General features: G+C 41.5%; 1 protein-coding gene across 1 annotated transcript in view; it reads left to right on the top strand.

The window, feature by feature from the left end:
* The window catches only part of BTBD7 (BTB domain containing 7), an 82075-nt gene that overhangs the window by 11544 nt on the left and 52730 nt on the right, over positions 1-17801 (top strand). Inside the window, exons 2-3 of the mRNA XM_026679218.2 lie at positions 8430-8617; positions 11408-12487. Of these exons, the coding sequence (XP_026535003.1) occupies positions 8536-8617; positions 11408-12487 (1162 nt within the window). The 5' untranslated portion in view covers positions 8430-8535. The remainder of the gene's footprint in view (positions 1-8429; positions 8618-11407; positions 12488-17801) is intronic.

Raw genomic sequence — 17801 nt, 5'->3', positions numbered from 1 at the left:
AAATAAACAAAATCCGTGAATCATCATACATTTCTAATTAGCAAGAATCCATTAAACATTTCCCAAAATAGCCACTCATTTGTGTTAATCTTGATCAAACCAATTTTGTATTCTTCCTTCTTTCTCCCAACAATCTTTAGTTCCCTCAAACAAAGCCCCAACATCTGCTTTCTCATGCACTCTTTGTTTCTTTTCTCAGAACCATTGGCATCATTTATGAAGGATCATTTGTAATTCTAGTAGAAGAAAATTATCCACATCACTGTTCATATTCTGATTGTCTCTTCTCACAAAGCTTCAACAAGTTCTTTTTGTAAATCCAACATAGATAAGGTGTCCACATCACTCTTTTGGTTTAATGTTTGTACGTCATTTGTATTAAATCAGTTTCATTTCTAAATCTGCTATTTCTATTTATTTCTTATAGGCTACCATTTTAAATTCCAATTAAAATCAGTTTCAGTTTGATTCAATGGAACTTGTTCCTCTTTAATAATATTTTTTAATTCTTTAATAACATGTAACTTTATGATTGCATTTTTTTGGTCCATTCATCATAGAACTCCCTTAAAGTAGCCATATATACATTAATTTCCTTTTAGTGCCCTCTAGTGTTCAGCTTTCAAAGTTGTCTTATCAGTTGTTTCTAAATATAAACATGACATTTTCCATGGGAAAGATTCTTTTAATTAACTTCAAAGTTCTTCTTTAACTCAAATCCAAATTTGGAATTCTTAATCCATTTAACATTTCCTAAAATCAACACTATAATCACCTTTTTGCCATTTATCCCCCCTCCCCATTTTTTTCTTGCAAAATTTTAAACTCATAATTTTCTTAGTTACTTGATTAAAGACTCACCCAGTGAATATGAGCAACTTGTAGTTTTGAAGATTTTCAATATTTAACAAATAGTTTTAAATAAAGTAAACTCCAAAGTAATTAATAGTGAAGTTTGGTTAAATCTTAAGTCCATAATAGGCTAGAATAGATTAACGTCTTTGAGCTCAGTAAAATCCCGTGATTCCTATCTTTCCAAGAAATTGCAAAAACATATGTTGCTGCCCTCTATCCACAGCAAAAAATAGCTGTCCAGAGTATATATGGTAATCTCAAGATCTCTCCTTTCTCCTCTATGCTGCTATGAGAGTCCAGGAATGGGTAAGACTCCTCCCTCTGATGTCATCGAGCAGAGTCTGCCAAAGTATAAAAAGCCAGCCCCTGCTGCTGGCCCCCAGCTTTTTGACTCAGTTCCTTGAGCGTCAAGAGCAAGTGTCTCTGGAGTTTTGCTACCTTACGCAGCAGCTAATTAATTCGAAAGAGAAAGCAAACAGAAGACAACATCAGCACAGTGATGCTCCGGTGGAGTTGTGCTATTGAGGAGAATGGGGATCCTCTCTTCATCAGGGTTGAGGCTTCGGCGCTGGGGCTCTTGTGAGTACTTGCTGGGAGCGTTTGGCCAAGCCGCCCATGCAATTTCCTCTTAGCGCACTCCCAGATCAGCAGTTGGCTCTCCACAGCTGATATTCGGAGCGCTAGTTCCAGCTCCTCTCAGCTGTGGTCTTCTAAGCCACCGCGATCGCACAGTGCCTTTGCTGGGCCTCTAGAGCATTTTTCAACAAGGGGCCATTCTAACCCAGGCCCCAGAGCATGTGGCGGACAGCCATTTTAAACCAGGCCCAGAGCATGTGGCAGTCGACCATTTTGAACAGGCCTCACAGTAGTGTAGCTGGTTCAGGCATCACGGTGGGAAAGCAGCTCACCTGGCCCATGCATTAGGGCAACATGTTACAGGGGAAGCTTGCAGCACCTCTTGTGTCAAGCCTTTTGCAGCATGGAGAACGATCTGGCCCAGTCTGATCAACCTGTCCTTGAAGAAGCCCATTGCTCCGAGGTTAGGCCATTAAAGAAAAGAAGGCAGCGAGGCCATTCTGCAAAAAGGGAGGCTGCAGCCAAGATTAGGGCCAGGGCCTTGCTCCTAAGAAGGTCACAGGTGTGGTCCCCAGAAAGAACAGATTAGGGTTTTTTTCCCTCAAGACTTGGGCCCAACTTTTGGCAGGAAGCCTGGGTTCCAGGAGCTTCCAGTCCTCAGGGTTATTTGATCCAAGGTGGCCATACGCCTAGGGCAGAGGCCAGTTTTATGCCTGCTGCTGCTGGCCTTCGCCCAGTGGATCCTCCCATAGGCAGCAGGCCTGACAATATTAAGGACATGCTTTCAGTGTCCATTAGGCAGGGTGTTGCTCAGGGTTTTCAACAACTCTTTTGTCCCCCTGGAGGGAGCCAAGGTTTGTTCCCGGCCTTCTCTCAAGTAGTCCCTCCTGTCCAGAGAGGGTTTTCTAGGCCCATGAGCATAGTTTTCCTTCCACTCATTCTGAATGGGGGTGGGGTATGAAGACAGGGGCTCTATGAATCTTTCAGAACATAGTCACTCCTCCATGTCAGAGGAGGAGGAAGGCGAGATCAGGGGTTCAAATTTGTCAGAGGATGAAGGATTGAGGCCTGAGCAGTCCACCTCTGCTGCTGTTTCCAGGCCATCCTTGTTCAAACCTCTCCTGCATAAGGCCTTAGTCACTGCTCAATTAGGACCTGATGGGGTGGCATCAGAACCTCAGGTGGAATCTTCTGTCCAGAGTGATTCCTTATTTTGAAAACCAATTGCCCAAGCTGAGGTGCTTCCATCTCCTCTATTATTCCTAGATCTGGTGCACGACTAGTGCGCCTCTCCAGGTTCAGGGCCACACCCCTCATCTCAGGTCAGGCATTTTTATAATATGGTCCCTTCCTTGACCAATGTCCTCCTAGTGCCTCCAATAGATGCCCCAGTGATTGCCTCTTTTTCCACATCTGGCACTCCAACAGAGCCGGAAGATGTGCTCAAAGTTGAGGACGAGGTCTGAACAGACCCTCAAACGTACTCATCAGGCTGCAGCTTGGGTGGTCCGGGCCTCTATCGCAGCTTCCTTCTTTACAAGGTCATTGCTACATTGGCTGCATCAGCTGCAGGATCGTTTGCCAACCAGTGATTCCAGGTCTCACCAAGACTTGAATAAGATCATCACTGCAGCAGAGTTTACAGCTGGTGGCACATTAAACTCGGCAAAATTTGCCTCAAGGGCGAAGGCATTCTCAGTGGTGGCGAGATGCCTCCTGTGGCTGTGCAATTGGCAGACAGACTCCCATCGCAAATGGAAGCTAGCTTCCGCCCCATGCTCAGGCGAGAGTCTTTTTGAGGAAGCCCTGGAACCTTACCTGGTAGAGACCAAGGACAAAAGAAAGATCCTTTTATTAACAGGAAAGAGGTTGGAATTTCGTCAGGCTGCATACTTCCGACCCTCCTCCTTTTGGCCTGAGTCCAACACTCATTTTCCTCGTGGCCAGAGGGCGTTCCCTTCTCGCCAGGAGCAGCAACCTGAACGATCGGGCAGACAAGAGCAGTTTTCCAATAAACAGCCCTTTTGAGGAGGAGGCGGCTATTCGTTCCAATGCTCCAAATGACTGCCTTCCTTCCCCTCCCATTGGAGGTTGTCTGGCCTTCTTCGCCTCAAGATGGGAGGAGTCAACATTGGACACCTGGGTTCTGAGGACTGTGAGGTCGGGTCTTCAACTCGAATTCCTCTCCTCTCCCCTGAGGTTTTTTGTTTGCTGTCCAATATCTTGAGACAGGTCCAGAGAGGCCCTCACGGAATCGACCATTCAACATCTGGTGGACATAAAGGCCATACAGGCAGTTCCGGTGGATCAACAGAGACTAGGGTTCTACTCTCGGCTCTTCGTGATCCCAAAGGCCTCGGGGGGGGGGGGTGGAGAGCAATTCTCGACCTCAAGTCTTTGAACAAGTTCATTTCCTTCAGGCGCTTCAAGATGCAGTCCCTCCACTCTATTCTGGAGAACGTTCAGGAGGGCGACCTCTCATCCAGAGACCTCATGGAGGCATACCTCCATATCCCGATCTGGCCCCTTCATCGCCAGTTCCTGTGCTTCTGCTACAAAAACAGGTAGTACCAGTACCAGGCCCTTCCATTTGGCCTCTCGTCAGCCCCCAATGGCTTTACCAAGGTCTTGGCAGCATTGGCAGTGTCCGTTTGCACTCTACCTGTGAGGGTCCAATGCTACCTCAACGATATCCTGATCCAGTCATCTTCAACCCACTCAGCCGAACACGACCTTCAGACCACAAAGTGGCTCCTGCAGGAACATGGGTTTTCCATCAACTTCAACAAGAGTCACCTGCTACTAACAACCCATGTCCTGCACGACCCTCTGTGAGATCTTTCTTTCCCTGGATCACCAAGAGAGTCTGAACGACTTGATAAACTGGATTCGACAGCAGTACACAGTTCCTCTGTCTCTCCTGTCCCAACTCCTAGGAAAGATGATTTCCTATATAGGCATTGTGCTGTGGGCCCATCTCCATGCCCAAACTCTGCAATGTTCCTGCTGTCATTTCAACGGGCGGGAACCAGCCACTCTTCCATCAGGGTCCGAGTTCCTCCACATATCCTTCATTCTTTCCAGTGGTGGCAGTCCCAGGCCGTCAGGGACCAGGAACCAAGGAACCAGAAAGGATCATGATCACAACAGATCCCAGTCTTTATGGGGAGCTCATCTGCAAAGTGAGATAGCTCAGGGTCATTGGTCCCAGGCAGACAGGTCTTGCCCCATCAATTGGCTAGAACTCAAGGCCATCTTCCTGGCTTTGAGACACTTCCAGGACAAGGTGACAGGGTCCCATGTGTTGATTATGACAGATAACATGGCTGCCAAGGCCCATGTCAACTGACAAGGGGGGGACCCAGTCCAAATCCTTAATGCAGGAGGCTGAACGTCTGGGGCGGTGAGTGGAGAGACAACTTTTGTCCCTCAGAGCAGACCACATCTTGGGGGTCAACAACACCCAGGCTGACTAGCTGAGTTGGACCAAGGTCGACCACTCGGGGTGGAGCCCTCATCCCTTTTCCAGGAACTGTCCCAACAGATTCGGATCCCCTGTAGTAGACCTTTTCGCCACTTCCCAGAATGCACAGATAGGCAGATTCTTCATCAGGTTTCCTACCCAAGGAGTGGAGGGGACCAATGTACTTTGGAGCAGATGGTACTTTGGACCAATGTACTTTGGAGCAGGTCTCCTCTATGCCTTTCCCCCTCTTCCTATCATTCCAACCGTACTTCGGAAGACGTTGGAGGAGAAGGCGGAACTGGTACTTCTGGTGCCTCATTGGCCCAGACGGCCCTGGTTCGCTGACCTGGTGAACTTGACCGTGGAGAATCCCAGACAGCAGGATTTCCCTCAGCCAAGGGGTCTTACTCTACCTGGAACCTCAGTGGTTCCAGTTGGCTGTATGGCGCTTGAGTGGAAATCTCTGAAAGAGACTAATTTATCAGATAGGGTGATTCAAACCATCCAGGTATCTCATAAGCCATCAACCAATCGCATCTATGATGTTACCTGTAGAGCCTTTTGCAGTTGGTGTTCTGCGGTGGCCCAGGACCCTACATCTGCTTCAATCCCAGATGTGCTGATGCTACTACAGGAAGGTCTAGATAAAGGGCTCTCACCAAACACTCTCCACCGTCAGGTTGCGGCTTTGTCCTCAGTGTTGTCATGGGATAATTATACTTCTCTCTCCCACCACCCATCAGTACGCAGATTTTTGAGGGGAGCCCCAGTAGTTCATAGATATCCCACTTGGGATCTCCCAAAGGTACTCCAGGCCCTGATGGGACCCCCATTTCAGTCTTTAAGGTCAGTGGACCTCTATTTTTTGACACTCAAGGTGGCCTTCTTGGTGGCTATCATGTTGGCCAGAAGGGTGTCAGAGTTGGCTGATTTCTTGGTGAGACAAGATTTGTGCATCTTTCATGAGAACAGAGTAGTATTACATTTGGACCCCACCTTTGTTCCAAAGATTAATTCTTGGTTCCATAGGGCACAAGACATACTCCTACCGGATTTCTGCCCTAGGCCTCAACATGAGTTGGAACACAAGTGGCATATGTTGGATGTGCGGAGAGCTCTCTTTATCTATGTTAAACGTACTGCTACCTTTCACAAGACAGAATCGATGTTCGCGTTCTTCCAACTGGCTACCTTAGGGAGCAAGGCTTCCCCATCCAAGATGGGCAGATGGATCAGGGTTTGTATTTCCACTGCATACGAGACTTTGTCTCTCCCAGTTCCCAAGAAGCTCACAGCCCACTCTACTAGGAGTGTAGCAACCTCGGCAGCCTGGGCTACCCAGGCGTCCATTGAGGAAATCTGCAGGGCAGCTACCTGGGCATCACCTTCTCCATTTATCTGGCACTATCTACTGGACTCCTTTGCCTCTGCAGAAGCGGCATTTGGCAGAAGGATGCTTCAGAAGGTTCTTCCAGTGTTGGACTGAGCGGACCAGATGATGACCCTCCCTTGGACATGCAGGCTTTGATATGTCTCATTCCTGGACTCTTGTAGCAGTATGGAGGAGAATGGGCATTGGTATATTTACCCTAGAACGCACTTTCTAAACATGCTGCGAGAGAGTCCAGCCCCACCTTTGTATTCGACTGGTCTTGATTGGGGAGGGTTCTCACTGTTTTATTTTCCAGAAACATGCTACATCTGTCAAGTTTTTTTGCCGAAAAAGCTGGGGCCAGCAGCAGGGGCTGGCTTTTTATATTTTGGCAGACTCAGCTTGATGACATCAGAGGGAGGAGTCTTACCCATTCCTGAACTCTCTCGCAGCATGTATAGAAAGGGCATTCTCAGGTAAATATACCAACGCCCATTCTCCAGAGAGATTTTTGGTGGTCCACATCCAGCATCCAGCTGCCTTTTGGGCTGTAATCTCTCCTATTAATCGGGATATCAGTTTAATATCACTGGAAGCTTCTCTGCTGTGCTCTTAATTTAGGGAGTAGAATTTTTTTCCCCTTTTGACTCATATTACTATAGCACATATTAAAAATTCCTCTGTAGTTTAGTACTTTGAGAGAATGCCTATGGTTGAAAAAAGAAAGTATAAAATACTTGGCTATATAGTAAGCATTTTTGCAGTGTACCTTATTGTTTAATCTTTTTGAAATGGCAGTGGAAAATTATATGAAAATTTTGGTGTTGAGAGGAAACTTTTATTTTCAAAAGTGACTGTTTGCACAGGTAGCTTTTGTTGAATGTAAGCCCAAATGCATCACATTATTGTCAGTTTTTTGGAACTTCCTAAAATTGAAAGTTAGAAGTGGTAGGAACTCTTTCAAATTGAGATACTTGAGGAACTGACCTTATCTTCTTTTAAGAAAAATCATGTTTCAATTTTGATTTTATTTTGGGAATATCCAATCATGCATTGTATAGTGCAATTATGTGCATTTATCCTAAAGATAGCGTTTATTTCATTTTTCAATTCCCGAACAATACTATATAATGATGAAAGCAAAACCACAATCTTCAGAAACAATGGAGAGGGCTGAACGTCTTGCAGTGGAATTTCCCCATATTGTAGGGAATATTGTAGTCCTCATTGTGACTTAACTACACAAATGCATGGTATCTTCCTTGATTTGAGGACTTTTAGATTTAAAAAAAAAAACATAGCATATTGTCAGTCTATGGTTGGGAACCTATAGCTAAATATTCTATCGCTAGCTATCTAGCTATCTATCCATATACACACATATACACATACATATACACATATATCTTCTTCGGTTCAAAAAGGAGCTTAACACAAACTTTAATTAGAATTTCTTTATAATAATAGCCAATTAACTATGACGTGTAACAGCATCAGTGCTAAAAAAATTGTTTTAATAGAATCTGTCCAATTTAATGAGTTTAAATTAAGTTTTTCTATAGTCAGGAAACATTTGGCACCCCGCACAAATTGATGTTTTATTGCTGGCAAGAGAATGTTAGCTTGCCCATATATATGTAAATTATATTTAAGTGCCCCATACTCAAATTTGCACATTATATAATGATCTTTTAGCTGTATTACCCATTCAGTCTTTGCTGAAAGCTTTTTGTTTTGTCTCTTAATTTTTTGTGTTTTGTTTCTGCTTGCCTTTATTAATGTGCTCATACATTTTGAAGGTCACATACTGTAGCTATTGTATGTTACATTGCTGTCACTTCTGTCTAAACTGTTTGTAGAGTATGCACGTTTAAACCAACATCTTTTATGTATTCATAAATTCTAGATATAAGGATTTCCTATCTCATGAACTTTTTTATAGGTAAACTTGTACTTTATTTGACCAAATAGGTCTTGATGCAAAATTAGTTTTCAGAAATGATTAGATTATGCATTAACTTCATTGTTAGGATAAAATGTGTTCACTTATAGCTGTATCAATAAGAAAACTCATTACAAATGGTATATGATTACCTAAATCTTTACAGTATTTATGTAACCAGTTGGAAAGATAGTAATATTATGTTTACAATTTTTCAGAAATGGGGAACAAGCTACTACTTGAACTATGTCTTAAGTTCTATCATGGGTTATGGAATTGTGCGCTGATGAGCCAGAAAGTGGAGTGCTCAAGTGACTAAAGAAGATGGGTGCTAATGCTTCAAACTATCCTCATTCGTGTTCCCCAAGGGTAGGGGGAAATTCTCAGGCACAACAGACATTCATAGGTAGGTGTTTCTGTTTCTCCATTTAAGATTTTTACATTGCATGTCCAGGCCATATGTTGTCTGCCATCATTGGGTACTATGTCTAACTCAAAGGCGGTTCATGTGATAAATCTATCATAGTATTGCAAGTTCTGATCCCTTGCAAAGGATACTTATGAACAAATTCCAATGGTTAAATATTACCCTGTCTGCTCCAGTTTGTCTTTTTGTGGCAACAAACAGAAATTTTAAAAAGCCTTGCGAAAATTAACTCTGAAATTCTGAACACTTTTAATGTTACGTTTTTCTGAGCCAACAATATTTTAAAAGCTGCCCATTAGGTAAGTTCAAGATTTAGCTATTTCTAACTTATGCATCCTTCCCCCATTGCTTCTTGATATAGAAAAAAACTAAGGTTTTCCCAGCATGCATTTGGGTACCTTCACATTTACCAAATGAGATAGAATTCTATTTCCTCACGCTATGTTAGCAGAAAAAGCTTGATATAAGTACATTTTAACATAATGTAACATTGTGAAGTTAACAGATCTAATGGCAAGATTGCTGGAAATAATCTTAAGCATTTGTTAATTCTAAGCCCTAACGGGTTCCATTGAAACCTCAATTATTTTAATACTTGCATCTTGCAATAAGTTATGTTCTATGATCCCTTTGTTCACTTTCTTTGGAATATTTTAAAACCATCTGTCTTAATCATGTTAAAGACTGACCACTTGTGATCGGGGTTTAAAACGTTTAACAAAATGGATAGTTTGGAATATATAGGCTTATGGGCCTTGCTAAGCTAAACACCAAAAAGGATTTTACAAAGTAAAATATATTTGTTTTTATGCGGTGTATTTATATACCATATTTTTCTGAGTACAAGGCACACTTTTTCCACCCCCAAAAGTGGGTGGAAATGTCTGTGCGTCTTATACAGTGAATGTTGCTGAAGCCCCGCCCACCCGCCTGCTCCCACCCTTCGGCCTCTGCCTCCCAGCAATTTGCCTCCTTGCAGCAAACAGCCTGTTTTAGTTTCAGTTTCAGCACAGCCTGATTAGAACAAGCAGCTGATTGGCAGTTGGATCGGCCTCTGGCTGATCAGCGGTTTCAGGCTGTAGGATTGCCATTGCCGCCTCTGCGCACACCACTTTTGGCCTCTACATCCTATTTTTGGCCTCCGCACACCCCGTTTTTGGCCTCCGCACCCCATTTTCCACCCATTTTGATCCCTGCTGCCCGGAACGAGCCGAAAATGGGATGTGCAGAAGCTGAAAACGGGATGTGCTGGCTGAAAACGGAGCGTGCGGAGGCAGCAATAGGCGATGGCAATCTCTGCAGCCTGAAACAGCTGATCGTTGGGAGGCCGATCCAATCAACAATTAGCTGCTTGTGCTAATTAGGCTGTGCTGAAACTGAAATAGGTTGTTTGCTGTTTGCTTACAAGGAGGCAAATTGCTGGGAGGCAGACTTTTTTTCTTGTTTTCCTCCCCAAAAGTTGTTTATACTTTGTAGCATCTTATACTCCGAAACATATGGTACTTATTTATAGTAAAACCTTATTTTAATATATTAATTATTATTTTTTCTATCCAGCTGTTGAATTTCATTTACATTTTTCTCTTGAATTGTATAAGCTAACTCAACTCCATGACAAGATTAGCAAAAAGATTCAACATTTATGTTGAGAAAGTGTTCCCAAACTCGTATAACACTTAATCTCTATGGGTTAAGTTTATAGGTTTAGGAGAGGGGAAGTGTGCAAGAAATCTTTAAAAGAGCTTATAGCCTTTGCTAGTATATTAAAATTCTGTGCATGTTTGGCCAGGTCTGTAATGCATTTGCCAAATTACAAAGGAGTCAACAAGGAAAAGTCGAGGGAAAATCTTCAAACTGTATGGTGTTAATTTACATCAGACATTGCTGTAGTTAGAATAAATACAATTAAATATGCATCAGACTAGATAAAAATAAGACTAACAATATTTAGTTTTGCCACAGGGCTAGAAATATTTCAAGATGTTAGATGCACAGCCATAGATATTATATATCAAACTTTCAAGAAGATCAAATAAAAAGAAAGAATAATCGAGATTTGGAAAAGAATGACAGACGTGGGCAGAATTTAGTAATGGTGTAAGATGTCCTTTAATATGTTTTCCCTTGCAAATCTTACAAGATGTGTCAGTGTATTAGCTTCCCCCAACTAGCAAACAAGATTAATCCACAAAAATGGAAGAATGAAAGACATGGGATAGACAAAAATAGTAAAACCACAGGAATGCAACTGAGATTTTTCCAGTCAGTTACATATTCCAGATGAAAGATAAATGATCCAGGCCATTTTTTTATATCTGTAAAAAGAGAAACATTGTTTATTTTTTTTGGAAAAAAAATATTTTTTTTCTTTTCACATAACCATTTTGACTTAAAATCAGCTCTTAGAATACTGCCATCACTATTTTGTTTAAGAGAGGTGGAAAGAAAAAGAAGTAGGGTAAATAAATATTTTATTTCTCAAAATCTCCATGCACTGCAAATTAAAGCTAAATAAAAGTTTGGGGTCTTGACAGTTGAAAACTGCCAATATTGATTCTTATGTGTTTGTTGGTTTGGATAGAACTGGGTAGTCAAATGATAGTTTTTCCACTAATTTTTTTTATAACTACATTTTGCTAGTTTATTGTAAACTATTCTGAACATTTTCAGATTTTTTTTTATAATAGTTTAAAACTCCTATCAATGCATTTCACTTTTTACACCCTAATTCTGGGCTTTAGGCAGCTTTTTTTCTTCTTCTTCTTTCAGGAACATCGTCCTATTCCCATCAAGGTTATGGCTGTGAATCTAAACTTTATAGCCTTGAGCATGGCCACGAGAAACCTCAAGATAAGAAAAAGAAAAGTTCTGGCCTTGCTACCCTCAAAAAGAAGTTTATTAAGCGCCGAAAATCTCACCGGTCTGCTGACCACGCCAAGCAGATGCGCGAGCTCCTCTCCGGCTGGGATGTCCGGGATGTCAATGCTTTAGTGGAAGAGTATGAAGGAACATCAGCCTTAAAAGAGCTTTCTCTGCAAGCTAGTCTTGCAAGGCCAGAAGCCAAGACGCTGCAGAAAGACATGGCTGAACTGTACGAGTTTAAATACTGCACAGATGTCGATCTAATCTTCCAAGAGACTTGCTTCCCTGTGCATCGTGCAATTTTGGCTGCAAGGTGCCCCTTTTTTAAGACCCTCCTTTCTTCCTCACCAGAATATGGTGCAGAGATTATAATGGATATCAACACAGCTGGCATCGACCTGCCCATGTTTTCTGCTTTGCTGCACTATCTATACACAGGTGAATTGGGGATGGAAGATTCGAGGTTTCAGAACGTTGACATTCTCATGCAGCTTAGTGAGGAATTTGGAACACCAAATTCTCTAGATGTTGACATGCGAGGGCTGTTGGATTACATGTGCTATTATGACGTGGTTCTCGGTTTTTCATCCGACTCTGAACTTGTTGAAGCTTATGGCGGAAGTCAGAGCTGCTTAGATGAGGAGCTCAGAGCGCACAAAGCTATTATTTCATCGCGCTCACCTTTCTTCCGGCATCTGCTACAGAGGAGGATACGAACCGGAGAAGAAATTACAGATCGAACTCTAAGGACTCCAACAAGGATTATACTAGATGAATCTATCATACCAAAAAAATATGTGAGGGTAATTTTAAACTGTATGTATACAGATTTGGTAGACCTCTCTATTTTGCACAGCAGTCCATCAGTAGGGAGTCTAAGTGAAGTCCAGGCTCTTGTAGCAGGAAAAACAAGCATGACAAAGGCTGAAGAAGCTATGGAACTGTACCACATAGCACTTTTCCTGGAGTTCAGTATGCTTGCACAAGGTAAATAATTATTTTATTCCTTTAAAAGCACGCCGTAATGTTTAAATCTGGATGGATTTTTTAAAAAAAATTCTTGAAAAATATATTTCTTGATCATTCCTGCCCTTCTTTTCCAAGCAAGGTTTCTAAAATTATCTTGCTTTGGAATTATTATTAGCTTCATGTAATTTTAGTCAATTAACTATATGTTTTTCAGAATAAATTACTGAACAGAGCTATATTTAATGAGGTTTAATTCCGTGTTTTCTGTGTGTGTGTGTGCGCTCGCGCGCGCACATTTGTGTGTTTGTGTATCTTTTAAGTTGCAGATGGCTATGAATTATTTCAGGAAAAAAACTTGTTTTTGATGCATGTGTGATAACACTAGTCACCATGTTAGAGATATTCCTCCTTTTGTAAGTTATGATTGACATTATCAGTGATGTACTATTTTACAAAGAACTGGCTCCTAACTTGATTGATCTCTTCAACCAAGTAGAAGATAACTGTATTAGGAGTGGTTACTTTATGTAGCAATATCTATATGAAGCTGCTCATTACATTCAGATTATTGTTTGGTCTTGCAAACTAATCGATAGCAGCTTTCTAGGGTTTCAGAGAATAACTTCAAGTTTGAAAACCTGTTATTGCTTCACACATGAACCTATATTTCAAAATAGATTATGTAAATCAAAAGTATTTAGATGTCTCTGCATGGATTGGATACAGAAGTCCCTTCCAGGTGCACAGGAAGGAGATTTATACAAGCTAGAGCATTGCAAAAGAAATGCCACAAGTAAATTTGCATTTCTAGTGCAGTATCCGTGAGAAGCCTGTTTGAACATAATAGGTCTTTTGAATAAAGTTGTGGAAAAATTGCAGTATTAATGTACAAGGAGTTCTTGACTTATGGAAATTCCAGTCCCAATTGTGCTTTAACTCAGTGCAGCCATAAAGCGAGTCATCATGTGCTGATTTTACAACCATTTTTACCAGAGAGATTAAGTGAATTACATAGCCGTTAAGGGAATCCTGACTTCGCTTGTTGAAAACCTGCTGGAAAGTCACAAGTCACAATAATGTTACCGCAAAATGTTGCAGTTATCATAAACGTGAGCAGGATGCCAACCAACCCAAATTGGGATCACATGACTGTAGTTGTTAAGACAATTTTCTGAGTCTGTTACAATGTTAAACCGCCATTAAGTGAATCGGCATAAGGCAAGGGCTACCTGCACTTTACAGAAGTGGAAATATGTGACACGCAGTATCAGTTATGTTTCTCCATAGACTTCTGGTCATTCTCCTGTTCAGCTATTTGAGTTTCACTCAGATAATTCTCTGTAAATGTCCAATATATGAATAATTAATGCTTATCATCTGCTCAGATTTGAGTATTAAGTTTCATAGTGTTTTTTGAAACTATTCTGTATCACGCATGCAGGAAAGTGTAATGAAGGAAAATGAACAGAGTAATATGCTCAATGATTTATTTTTTTCTGCACTTGTAATAACATATGTACAATTTAAAAACCCATTGATATACCACCTCAGGATTTATGAGGGGTCTCATTAAAAGAAAAGCTAGTCAAAGACTACTTTATGTATTTACTTCTGTGTAATTTGGTTGATCTGTTATAGTTTGAGCATGTGACATGGTAACTATGGGACTAATGGGAAGACCTAATTAAGGCAACAGGATAGAAGTGATTTGTGCTAGGAGGCCAGTAAAGCTGTCACCCATTGCAGTCTGAATAAAATTAAAGAATATTTCAGCACCAGTTGAAAAATACAATTGCTTTTGAAATCAGTAGACAGTCCACACTTGACCTTTCTCTATTTATGACAGTTTTCCCTTGGGGCAGGGGGGGTGCAGTCATGTTTTTCTTATGACTTTTGATAGCCTAAGAAGCATTGGATCCTTTAAACCAGTGGTCGCCAACTGGTGGTCCATGGACCACTGGTGGTCCACCAGAAAATTTTGGTGGTCCGCAGAGAAATGTCACCCCCAGAGCAACCCCCAAAACGATTAATCCAGGCTGCGCGGGAACACAAGGCTGTGCCACCCACATGGCCCACGGGAACACAAGGCTTGCATCGCTTGCATTGTGAAGAACATGAGGTAGTGAGGGAGGGGGGAAAGGGCGGAGGGAGGGACCTTGTCCCACTCGCCCCACACGCCTGGCCTGGTCACTGGGCTGCTTCTTTCCACTTCTTTCTTTTTTCTGCTTTTGGCTGCATGCAAGAAAAGCAGCAAAAGTCTTTCTCTCCGCCAAACTCTACCAGAAATGAGACTTTGGTACCCTGCAAGGCATCCTGTTTCATAAAGACTCATTTCTGGCAGAGTTTGGGGCAGAGGAAGAAAGACTTCCGCTGCTTCTGCTGCTTTTCTTGTATGAAGCCAATAGTGTCTGTCTGTCTGTCTGTCTGTCTGTCTCTCTCTCTCTCTCCCTCCCTCCCTCCCTCTCTCTCTCTCTCTCTCCCCCCCCCCAAAATGGAGCTGGAGACAGTATCCTGCGCTCCCAAATAAAGAATGATCGATCGGTAGGAAAACAGGGTGGGGAATTTTCCTGCAGATTTTTTTTGGAGTCTCTGGTCCACGGGATTTAAAATTATGAATTTGGTGGTCCCTGAGGTCCAAAAGGTTGGCAACCCCTGCTTTAAACAACCGGATCCTCTTCATTTCCATAAGGAGGCTTTCTGTTTCCTAAAGGACAATGTATTTTTGTTTTAAAAAAAAAGTGCAGATTATACAAAAATATAATTTGACATAATTTCTTTGACATATTGAGGACATATTTAAAAAATGTAAGATCAGTGAGAAGCTTATAAAACAGGCAGGAAAAATGCAGGAAAAACCATGCATGCATATTTGTAAACTGGCTTTTCAGCCCAACAAGTCCAGCATCTTAATCGTTGAGCCACCACACTGCCCTATAATATTCAAAACCCTTAATTTATTATTGTTTACATTTCAAATATAGCCCAAAATTCTCTTGTAGCTGAGCTTTCAAAACAAAACATAAACAGTTCCTCTCATAGACTGGAGAAGTAGATGTACCATAACAGAATGACTGCAAAAATAATTGAGACAATAACAAGTGAATAGAAAAAAAAGGAAAGTTCCCATCAGAGGTTAAAAGAAATAAGAGAGTTTTTAAACATTAATAGAATACAAAACCCTTCTAATAAAAATGCAGTGTAAATGCAAATCAAATCAGACCACTTTCACTATCCAGGGAAGAATCTGTTCACCATCGACTTTCATATAGTGAAAGTGATTCACAACTCCAAAATAAAGCAGTAAAAATTCATATTAAAATCCAGCTAAGGGTTAGAATTAATCAACATTTAGCCAGTCAATTAACAATTAAAGATAAAAGTCAAAAAGAAAAAGAAAACTTTTAAAGCATGGAGCCAAAATAGAAGCGCACTTAAAAAAAAAAAAAACAGCCAAAAGGGAAAAGATGGAGACGCAATCCTCTGGCTGCTCCTACCAAGAGTTGCAACTATTGAGATTCCTCTTCCCAGGTAAAAGGAGATGGTCATTTAAGGGTCATTCTGGATCATTCCTAGTTGTTACCATTTGAATCTGGGGAGCATGCTGCCAAAGAACCAGCTTTAGTGGAAAAATCAGCTGTTTGTCAGGAGGAAAAAACCCACCTGGCCACTCAGCACGCCATTTTCAGAGGATTCAATTGGGCACAAAAATTCTGTATGCTACTTACCTTCCCTGCTTTGTGAGCTTATGCTCTCAGCTTCTCGACTTTCTGAATTATTCCCTGCTTCTCACTGAAACTAATCCTGCCTAATTTTCCTCCAAAGGTATGTATGCGTTTGATTAAATTATATATGCACTGGCCAGAGGCCACATGGAAAAAAGAGCATTAAAATTTAATTTTAATTGAATGTATTAAAATTAATTCCCTCAAAAAGGTATCCCATTTGTAAACTAGATTGATTTTCCCCCTCTGTTGAAATACACACACACACACACAATTTTATTTATTTATACTTCACATTTCTAAACTGTCTATCTCCCTCAAAGAGGGACTCTGGATAGTGTACAATAAAACATCGAAATATAAAACAATATATAAAAACTTAAAATGTTAAAGTATTAAATTTGAGTTAAAAATTTTCAAAACATTATAATTCACCCTGTTAAAAATTGGTTGACAAAGACAAAGGGACGGCTCTCATGGCATTAAACCAACCCCATGACTGTTCCTCCTTAGAGCTCTCTACACAAGGGCACAGAACCATGTTTTAAATGACCAGAAGAGTGGGGGCCTATCTAATCTCCAGTGGAAGAATACAGGTGAAACTCAAAAAATTAGAATATCGTGCAAAAGTTCACATATGAGATAGACTCATTGCATGCAAAGCAAGATAGTTCGAGCCGTGATTTGTCATAATTGCGATGATTATGGCTTATAGCTCATGAAAACCCAAATCCACAATCTCAGAAAATTAGAATATCACATGCAATCAATAAAACAAGGATTGTACATAGAACAATATCGGACCTCTGAAAAGTATAAGCATGCATATGTACTCAGTACTTGGTTTGGGCCCCTTTTGCAGCAATTACTGCCTCAATGCGGCGTGGAAGCCTGTGGCACTGCTGAGGTGTTATGGAAGACCAGGATGCTTCAATAGCGGCCTTCAGCTCTTCTGCATTGTTCGGTCTCATGTCTCTCATCTTTCTCTTGGCAATGCCCCATAGATTCTCTATGGGGTTCAGGTCAGGCAAGTTTGCTGGCCAATCAAGCACAGTAATCCCATGGTCATTGAACCAGGTTTGGGTGCTTTTGGCAGTGTGGGCAGGTGCCGAGTCCTGCTGGAAAATGAAGTCAGCATCCCTGTCGCGTCGAGCGACCGGTCCGTTGATTCAATTCTCCAGTCTGTTGCTGAATTCCTTTCAAGAAATAATTTAGCGGGACCCTCGCGAGGGTGAGTGCCAAGGCACAAAGAAAAAGACACAAAACAAATAGTTTCTTTAGGTGAGGAAACACATCGCGCCTGGGGCAGATGGAATGGTCCCGGCGGCCCCGATTGCTTTGCGCTGTCCCCTTTATTGTGCTGATTCCAAAGACGGGGTGCAGGGTGATTGCAGGAAACAAAGAAGTTACAGAGTTAATCATTAAAACCAAGATACGTGACACAAGGAGCAAACTACATGACTGATAGTTTTCAGGTAGACATGTCCTAATACCAAATACACAGTTTCTAGCTGACACAGACTTTTGTAGTTAATCCTGTCAGTTTCAATGGAATTTGCCCTGAGTGGCGTACGTGCTGGGCAAGATTTGTTCTATGGCAAAATAGCTAA

The sequence above is a fragment of the Notechis scutatus genome, chromosome 1 (assembly GCF_049901735.1).
Source record: "Notechis scutatus isolate UNSWTSFEM ecotype Mainland chromosome 1, rNotScu1.2, whole genome shotgun sequence".
NCBI classification, from domain to species: Eukaryota; Metazoa; Chordata; class Lepidosauria; order Squamata; family Elapidae; genus Notechis; species Notechis scutatus.
This window is presented reverse-complemented; position numbering and strand designations above follow the sequence as displayed.